Here is a 9,717-nt window from a genome sequence, read left to right as displayed (position 1 = left end):
ACACATTCTCACTAGCCGAGCGCCGCCGCTTCGCGGCGGTGGTTTAATGTTTGGTCACAGTAGCAAGTGCTGCCCACCTCCGCTTCGCTCCGGTGGGCTAATTTTTAGTAGCAAAAAATTGAGGTCGCTGCGAGGTTTGAACCCGTAACCTTCAGCACTTGATACTGAGTGCTTAACCACTGCACCAATTTAAGTTACAACTTCTGACACGATCTCAAACTCAATATAGTAATATTTGTAAACTCTCTCTCTCACACACGCACTCACTCAAGCAGGCACGCACTTGCGTCACCCACTCACCCACTCACGTCACGCACGCACAATATACATTTAAAAGAAACATGTATTGTGATCATCCTAAGCTGCGGGGTATCCTACTTCTACTCGTCGAAAATCTGCGTGTACACAATGTTTTTGGTATAAACACCATCACGATCCTCCAGCTCTGGGTAGTCGATAAGTGCCTTGAACTTTGTCCTGGAGGTAACCCTGGAGAGGGCCACATACAGTTGTCCATGCGAAAAGCACGGCGACGCGAGGTACAGTCCCAGGTTGTGCACAGTTTGTCCTTGGGCCTTGTTGATAGTCATGGCAAAAGCTGGCTGCAGCGGAAATTGTTTCCTTCGCAGGCGGAAGGGAAAATCTCTGGTTTGATCATCACTTACGAAAATAATCCGAGGAATGAGCACCTCTTGGCCACGACGCTCGCCTGTCATGATTGTAGCACGAATGACATGGGGTTTTAGATCGACGATGCGAAGGCGCGTCCCATTGCAGAGTCCACGGTCGGGATTTAAGTTCCTCATCATCATGATGGGAATTCCTTTCTTGAGAGCCAGGCGGTGGGGAGGGATATCGTTGATGTTAACCGAGTGAAGGACCTCTTGTTCAAAGAGACTCCCATCGTCGTCCTCCACCGAATCTACGGATAAATATTCCCGAGCCACTTCAGGCAGGCGATCAGCAACTGCCTCGTTAATCCGCCGTACTATTTCGTTTGTCGTCGTCAAGATTGTCCTGTTGGCAAAGTATTCATCAGTCGCTATGTCAGGGTTGTTGATGTCGGCGTACATTTCATCAATAATACGTTTCATTCCGTTAGGAACAGCTCCAGGTGCAATTTCTTCGTCTTCGTTCTCCTCTTCGGTAGCAGCATTAATCAGCATCTCGCGCGGCAACTTCATGTATTCTTTGCCGAGAACCGTGTTAACATCGTGACGGCCTTCGCCAACTTTCAGCAGGAACGCTGAGAACGCTGCCACTTCATCATCAGACTCACTGGTTCTACTGGACCCAACCCGCACATTCTGCGTAAGGTGCACTTGCTTGAAGTGAATCCATAATTCCGAGGACTTAATACACGCATTGACAGTCTCTGCCACGGCTCCTCGTATCACAACAGGTAGGATCTGTCGAAAATCTCCAGATAAGACAAACACCTTTCCTCCAAAAGGCTCCCGAGGGTTATCCATAATGTCACGTAGTGTCCGGTCAACAGCTTCAAATGCATGCCTGTGAGTCATCGGAGCTTCATCCCAAATAATCAAACTTGCTTCTTGAATGAGTTTGCGTAGCGGGGATTGTTTGAAGATCGAGCACGTGGAGTTTTTATCCAACCTAATGGGTATCTTGAAGGTAGAATGCGCAGTTCATCCTCCCATAAGCAGCAAGGATGCGATACCACTTGAAGCAACAGCAATAGCAATCTTCTTCTCCAAACGCACGCGGGCAAGTAAGTGACGAAGTAGTGTTGACTTGCCTGTACCACCGGGTCCATCAATAAAAAAAAGCTTCTTCGAGTTGCTATTTGTAGCTTGAGGAGCCTGGGGCTGAGGCTGGCGGTCACACACTCCCCGCCGTGTTCTCTCGCGGTCAGCAACTTCTACGGCGGCGATAATCTCCTCGAAAATAGTCCTTTGACCTTCGTTAAGATTGCTTTCCTCTCGAACAATGTTTTGCAGAGTAGTCTGGTCGTAGCTTCTCTCCCGTCTGATAAGTGTGTTCGTATCCAGGAGCGACTCAAGCACCAACCGGGGAAAGTCGCTCATCTGAGGAAGGTCGAAATCGCTGACGGCGTAGCCACTAACTTTGAGGAGTTCGTTAATACTCTTCAAAGTCTCAAACAGAACGACACTTTCTCTGTCTGAATCCGGTAACTCGCGGCGTTCATGAGCAATATCCCGCGACAGCTCCTCGAAGAACTGGTCCCACAACCCCCGCACGTCCGCCGGCATGGAGTACACCAATAAGGTACAAAACAGTTCACGAAGTTGATAGGGCATTTGGAAAGCTGCAGCCTCGGTCATACACGCCACCCATTCAGCATCATCTTCCAAGTATCCCGCAGGGAGGGCTGCCTCTCGATATGTAGAACAGACAACTCCATCTACGGTTCTTAGATCCTCGAACGATGTCGGACCTCGGCGATGGCAAAGCAGCATTCTCATGAAAAACCGCTCCGTGTCTCTGGGAGAGACGTGGATCAATCTCCCTAAAGTGGCACGATACTGTGTTCTCCTGACCCACCGCTGGTCCTTCCACGTGAACTTCTTTGGTATATCCTTGTACAACATGGATTTGGCGATCTGGTTCTCGGGTGCGTCGCTAGCACACAACTCGAAAAACCTTGTAAGCGTTGTATGACCAGCTCTTTCCAGGACGTCCTCTGGGTTTTCATTTTCATCGAAGGTAACCATGTGAAGGTCTTCTAGATGAACTCTTAATTGCTCCACTGAGTGACTTTTCCCCTGGATCACGTAATTGAGAAGTCGGATGGACGCCTCCACCGGGGATATATAACGCGCATCTAAATAGCGTAAAACTTCGTTGGGTTCCTCTCGGGGGTTACTGGAAGGGCGACCCTCCACCCGCACGGCTTCAATTGTCAGGATAGTTTGGTCGGCTCCTTTGTAAACGTACTTATAGATGTACTTTACCGCGCTGATCCCAGTGCAAACCTCGACGTTGATGTGGCAGTCGTACTTTTGGGAAAATAGGGATTGTACGGCACTACCCACTGGTTGGCAGTTGCATTGTTGTACACCCTGTTCTTAAACTTGAGCGTCCCTTCCGACCGTCTGCGGCGTCTGTAGAGGGGGTATCCTTCACGGTTAGCAATAGTCACATCCTCTAAAGGCTTAGGAAACCCTTTAGAGCACTTCCCGTCTTTCATACATGCACAGTCCGGGTTTAAAGCACCACACGGCCCATGCATCATGCAATTCATCACGGTATTGTACAGCTCAGGGTTGGAGAGCTCGTCTGGAATCTCAGCCGAAACGATCTTGTCAATAATCTCTCGACTGCGAGGTTTGTCTTCCTCTCCCAAGATGACTAGAATGTGGGCATGAGGTAGGCCGCGCTTTTGAAATTCCACAACGTAAATCCTCGCAACCACGCGACCGAGCACTCCTTCGTCCAAATCGGCCAGTAGGGCTCGTAATTTTAGGTTCCATACGCGCGCCACTATGTCGGGGCGGTCCTGAGCAGTGTGTCCTTCAAATAGTTGGCTTTTGATCTCAATCCACGCCGGATTACATGTCATAGTTAGGAAAATATCCGGTTTTCCAAACTCACTCACGATCTGCATCGAGTCTTTGTAGCAAGTGTACATATAGCGCGGGCTGCCAGTGTGAGTTCCCGGGAGAATGCGTCTCAAGCCGTATTGATTGAGGAAATGATCATTCCGGCCGTTGCGAGGTGGTTGATCGTCGGATGCTCGGTTAAACTCCCCAAGTCGAACCTCGTTCTCCCTCAAAGCATCCGTGTGCTCATTAAGGTACGCATCTGCAACTCCTTTGTAGAGATCAGCACGAACCAGCTTCTGGTTGTTTGCAATCCATCGTAGACTGTCTTGCTCAACCTTCGCTCGTTGGTCGACGCACCATTGCTGAAAAAGCCGCCCACCATGATGTAGCACGGACCCATCGCCCAGTTTGGGAAATAACCGGTAAGCGACAAACTCCCGAAGGGACATCTTAGCTGTTTTCCTGTACAACTGACCGTTGGCGTATGTATCGCTATATGTCCACCCCAATTCTCCATTGGGAAACAGCAAAGGATACTGCAGCGGGTCGTACATGGGATTCGTCTCGAACAGACGTAACAAACTGCCGCGATGGGTGTAGAGGAGGAGATCTCTATGTTTGTGAAGGTTGCCATCTTCCACTGTAGTTGCTCCAACCTCTGACGCGACAGGGAGGTTGGTTGTTCCTGAACTTCGTGGATCCGCGTGCAACTTGAAAACGATGTCCAAAACTTCTTTTCCTTCGCGAACAGCCTTACGGAGTTGCTTCCCAAACGAAATAAACTGCTGCGCCAATGGATTGATAGCCTCAATCATCGTCTCAAGTGCCAACAAAGTGACTGGACTGAGGTGGGCGAAAATACTTTCACGACGCAAAGCTCTACGTTGCATGTTGAGATCAACAAAGTAGATTTGCGCGAACTTCGCGGGTGCAAGTTCGCCGGTGGAGAAATCGTAATGGGGAAGCAATGAGCCGAGGTAGTGGCCCATAGCACCTTGAATTCTGTATGTGTAGACTCCACGCTGACCTTGCACCGACTCATCCTCCCTCACTCGTCCAAAACCGCCGGTATCGCTCCGAGAAGCTCCCACAGACGTGAAGGCGAACACTTGATTGTATGCTTGAATGTGCTCTCTGAATTCCGCGGTCCTGTACAATTGCTGGAGCTCTCCTGGGGCTGGTAAAAGTGGGGAAAGCTGCACTCTCCCTTTGAGACAGCAGGACACGTCAGACTCACCAGGCCACTTCCAGGCTCCACACCAAATACATGTGAATTGACCTGGGAGCTGATGGCGTCCCTCCTCGATATCTTCACCTGAAACCTGGGACTTGTGGAAGTGTTCGCGGTTGGCGAGAGCGTGACCGCGCCTGGTACACTTTCGTCGGATACGCCCGCGCTCTTTTTCCTTATCTTTTTCTTCCTCCGTTTGCGCTGCTCGTCTTTCTTCCTGGTACAGCCGGTCTCGTTCTCGCTCGGTCGCTAGATGCTCGTCGCCCATTTGTAGACGCTGAATTTCCTCCTGAAGACGGGCAATTTCGCGTTCCGCAATACGCTCTTCCTCCGTTTGACTGGCCTGCCGCGATGCTTGGAATGCTTCAACCCATTCGCGTTCTGCCTGAGCTCGTGCTTCTCTTTGACGCGCTCGCCGTGCCCTCTGGTACTCCGCTTGCTTTCTCCGGTCTCGTTCTTTTTGAGATAACGTTCGGTTGGCTCTCCGAATTCTGTTTCTCTCCCTCCTTGCACGTTTTGCGGCCTCACGGACTTCGTCTGCTGTCGGAAGGGCTACACCTGTTGTTGCCGGTTGTGCAGATCCCCCGAGTTGATCCGCAGACACTTCGGGCCGGATAAACGAATTCTCTGGATTGCCGGAGTCTTCTTTGCTCTCCTCCGTATCCACGACAACCCTTTCAGACGACAACATACCGTCGATAGTATGGCATCTGTCGGTGAGGTTAAGCTCTCGCCTCGCCTTGTTTAGTCGACTGTCATTCTGCCGGCGCCTCGCCTTTCGCCTCCGCTTATCTTCTGGATCCTCAGGACCGACTGGCGTGGCGTTTACGCGTTCGTTCTCTCTCAACGCCTCCTCAATCTCTTCGCGAGTCCTCTTACGTTTACTGCGCACCATGGTTGCCTGTGCACGCAAACACAGTTACGCACACGTTAGACAAAACGTCTAAGCGCACCACACTCTGGTACATGCAGCCCTAAGGTCTTGAGTCTTGGGTCTTAGCCTTGAAGAGTTTCAATACGATACATATGTGTTTTGGTCGGATGGACCCCTCGATCTTTCTTTTTTCAATACTCCCTCAAGTACGACCCCGTGCGCACACACGCAACGAATATTATCCAGCCAGGCTGGACCGCTCGAGTTTTCTTTTTTTCAATAATCACTCAGCGAACCCGTCACGCGTGTCCAGATAGCCCACCACGGCCCTCTGGTGCACGGTTTACGCCGCCACACACAGCACCGAGTTGAAACCCCGAAGCTTGGATCGGTTTTGTATAGTTTGGGTTTTCGAGCTGCCTGACTGCTTACTCCCTTCGCAGTAATCGCTGATCACTTTCCCACTTCTACGCCCATAAAAGACGGAGCGGTATTCGTTGCAAATGGTGCAGTCAGCTATTCCGGGCCTGGGTGGCCAGACAGCTCTAGTCTTGGGTGCATCCTTTGCTCTAATCCTCCCCCTACGTTTAAAACCTCCCTTTAATATAAAAGAAGGCTTAAAACGCGAGGTATTAACGGCATCTAGCTCGGCTCCCATTGGTTCAAAACTACCGATGGATTTGGCCAATAGACAAGCGTCATTTGTGCTCTCACCAGAGTGGGTGGTGGGCCGCAGCCCCCTAGCACGACGCCCTGGCGCGGACATCCAGCGCCACCATAATACTCCACCCGGTAGCCCTGCCCCAATGGCCTCGGACACGGTTGTCTTCTATCATCTACTTCTACCATGCATACACGCAGCGCACCTTGTCCTCGCCGCGCCGCGCCGCTCCCGCTTTCCGCTTTTGAAAGTTGGCGGGAACCGCCCAGTAAAGTACGATAATTTCAATTTTAATAAAAACAGTTTTTACCAATGAAGTGCGTGTATTGGCCTATTTTTATCCAATGACTACTCTTGAGTCTCCTGGCGCTGGCGCCGACGCGCGCGGCGTGCCTCGCGGTTCTTGCGCCGCCGCGCCACCCAGTTGTGGCGGCGCCGACGGTGGGGAGCACCGGGCGGTGGGGCCGGCGATGGCTTCAGCGATGGAGCCGGGGCTCGCGGGCGCATGGTGCGCTGCAGCACCGCGAGCCGGATTGCGGCGGGGCTCAGAGGCGGTGCCGGTGGGCCACCACGCTGCCAGTGGCGCACAGCATGTGGCCCATTAGCGCAGACGATGAAGCGCCTAGCTGCTGCCCTCGCCGGACCCACGGCAAAGGCGTCCCAGTCGAGCAGTTGCTCACAGCATGCGCACAGCCGACGTGCGATGAGGTTCTCGCCGGCGGGGTCCGGCGGTGGCACCACGATGGCTGCCTGGCACCGAGGGCACTCCATTTTGCGTGTTGGAGTAAAATTTAATGTGTGTGTTTGTATTAGAGTTCTAGCGATTGGCCGTTGGCCGCCTTCGCTGCGCTCGGCGGCATTTTAGCTAATGAGGGCCGCCATCGCTGCGCTCGGCCGCTTTTTAGCCAATGGCATTCCTGTCACACGTTTGACGTTGACAGACGCCATGTTGGTCTAGTTATTTAAGATTAAAGATACATCACCGTTAATGTCGAGACTGAATTCGACCCCGGAGCCGTACTTTATGACGTCCTGCCATGGGGACTACGCTTGAAGTCGTACTGCATTAGGAACTGTTCGACTGAAGATGCTAAAGTTAAGCAATTTCAACAGCTGTGTCGCCTACGACTTCAAAGTCTTCGGTTCTTCGTTGGAGTCCCTGTCGTCACCGTCGTCACGCGTTGCACTACAGTACAAATACCACGTGGCCCAGAATGCTGCAACTGTAGCGCGCAAGTCCGCGAAGACCTTGTAGAACTTGTGCCTAGGAAGAAGCTGCAGCGCGTCTAGCGATGGCATCACTTCCGTCTAACAACAGTTTATTATTTTCAATCGCAAACCATCGTGTGATCGCTAACCTCCCTATTCTAAAGCGTTACATACACAATGCAGCTGTCCACAGTGAGTCTCCCACCAAGCGATGACATATCCCTGGATGTTCTTGATGATCTAGTGACTTTGCGTAGGTGTTTCGCCATTGATTCGATCTTTTGATACCACCTTCTTCGCCTCCGTCATTGACCACACGGATGAATGTTTCAACTTTCAATCTCTATAGGTCCACGAAAGTAACCAAGACGCTGCATATGTGCCCACACGACAGCCGGGTAGACACGTAGAAGCTGCAGTCGCAGGATACCGTTCCAACAGGAGGCCACATAACCTGAACATGACTTCCCTCCGATGTCGACATAGTAACTTCATTTTCGTGGCATCAATTCCAGCTCATTTTCGCCAAATAATATCGCTCTCATTGCTCCTTGACCTTCATTAAGGACCCAACACCGTACGGATGCCGCACAAACCACAGCAAAAAGCGTCCGCCACGGGAGAGAAAGCATCAAACAGTGTCATTGCCGTGTTAAGACCCCGCTGTTCAGTCAGCAGGTGCTGTGGATACCTTGCATGCACCAGTCGATGCTTGTTTTCTCGCCAAATAGTTGCTTCTGCTGGTTCCACCTATATCTACACGGGTTGTCTTCGTTTTGCCAGCCGAAAAGCAACGCCGACGTCCGTAGTTCACCCACAGGTTGCTGCAGCCCGTCCAATTACGCTCGAAGTATAAAGGGAACCCAGGCGAAGTAGATCTGATGCGTATCTATACAAAAAGGCCAACCTACGCGCACCTTCGTCGGTATATGACACGATGCGGACTGAGGAAAATACGCGGAACGAACAAGCTGCAGACCTTTGAATGAGATCCGTAAGGGCAGAGATGCGGAGAGATGGTGTGAAGGAGGAATCCACGAAGAGCAAGACTCGAAGGTCCTTGAAGTGCGCTCGATTTGTCGGACCGATCGTCTAAGAATCTGCTGGGCACGGTCAAGATTGAAGCACCGCGTTAACCCAGTGTCGACGTTGCGACTGCTGCAAGGACCCCAAGAGGCCAGGATTGACGATGTCAATGACCCCAATACCAAGATCAAATGCAAACGACATTGCATATGAAGAATAAACCGATTGATTAGTTAGATAACAACAAACAGGGTTTGTTTTGATCGCGAAGCGAAAGCAATCTGGAGTTGTCGACTGGAAGCGCACCGAGGAAGAAAGCAAGAGGTCGCATGTGCTTCTTCGTAAGCGGTAGTGTACGGTCCATTTTAAAGTAGACAAGGAAGTCTACCCGAGACAGAATCTCTGCACCGTACGCACGGAGCACGGTAGCTTGTAGTCAGCCTTCACGACATGCGTGTTTAAACACACGTATCACTGAAACGTCCATGGGCTGAGCTAGTCCAGTAGCACCTGCTCGGATGAACTCCAGTCGGATTTTGCTTGCTGGAGCTGTTCTCGTACGATTCCCATCTTGTAGACTTTTAGGCTGTCAAGTAGAAGTAGACGGCAAAACGTCACCGATGGCGTCCATACCTGCGAATAATTATGTCGGTTAATAAAAAAAATAATATTTAAAACATCACTAAACTTACATCTTTTACCCATTGAAGCATAATGCGCTTATCATAATACGCGTTCTTTGGGTTGTGAGTACTACACGGTCAGTAATGTGATGCTTATTCTGCTGTACTTCACAGTGAACCGGGCCCCCTACGACACCACGAGCAGCCTGCAGTCGTAAACATCCATTGTTAGTACTTTAAAATTAAATAGTCATTTTTCCCGTACTGTTTTTCAAAGACTGGAAATTTTACTTTGGGCCCCTCTGTGTCCGGGGAGGGGCACTCGCTGCCTCGATTTCGTCCATCGATAGAGAGTCGTGCGGTCACATCCATGCTCTTCAGCAAGCTGCTTCGAAACCCCAGCGGTGCCGGCATCAATAATTGTGTGCAGGCGTTTGCGCATTTGTGTGCTGCGCGTCGCGCATTTTCAAATACATAAATTAGTGGGAGCCCACACCAAAAAATTATTGCATAATACCCACCAATTTCCTGAGCCATGTGACCACTATTTACCAAGTTCGACTTTT

General features: G+C 51.0%; 2 protein-coding genes across 2 annotated transcripts; both read right to left on the bottom strand.

Moving 5' to 3' along the window:
- Window positions 1-6,596: 6,596 nt before the first annotated feature.
- Window positions 6,597-7,086, bottom strand: PPTG_11029 (hypothetical protein). Its single transcript, XM_008907277.1, has one exon. It carries the CDS (start codon window positions 7,062-7,064, stop codon window positions 6,642-6,644), a length of 423 nt encoding a protein of 140 aa, XP_008905525.1. The 5' UTR covers window positions 7,065-7,086; the 3' UTR covers window positions 6,597-6,641.
- Window positions 7,087-9,023: 1,937 nt separating this feature from the next.
- PPTG_11028 (hypothetical protein) lies at window positions 9,024-9,523 on the bottom strand (the record flags this gene model as incomplete). Its single annotated transcript, XM_008907276.1, has 4 exons — window positions 9,024-9,161; window positions 9,221-9,281; window positions 9,343-9,357; window positions 9,417-9,523. The coding sequence occupies 4 exons, from the start codon at window positions 9,521-9,523 to the stop codon at window positions 9,024-9,026; spliced, it is 321 nt and encodes a 106-aa protein (XP_008905524.1).
- Window positions 9,524-9,717: the final 194 nt, after the last annotated feature.

This window comes from Phytophthora parasitica (genome assembly GCF_000247585.1).
Source record: "Phytophthora parasitica INRA-310 unplaced genomic scaffold supercont2.26, whole genome shotgun sequence".
NCBI lineage: Eukaryota > Oomycota > Peronosporomycetes > Peronosporales > Peronosporaceae > Phytophthora > Phytophthora nicotianae.
Note: the sequence above shows the minus strand (reverse complement) of the source record. Positions and strands in the feature narration are given on the sequence as shown.

What these genes read in the sequence shown, in the direction of transcription:
- PPTG_11029 (XM_008907277.1), bottom strand. Translation starts at nt 7,064, where the DNA reads ATGGAGTGCCCTCGGTGCCAGGCAGCCATCGTGGTGCCACCGCCGGAC.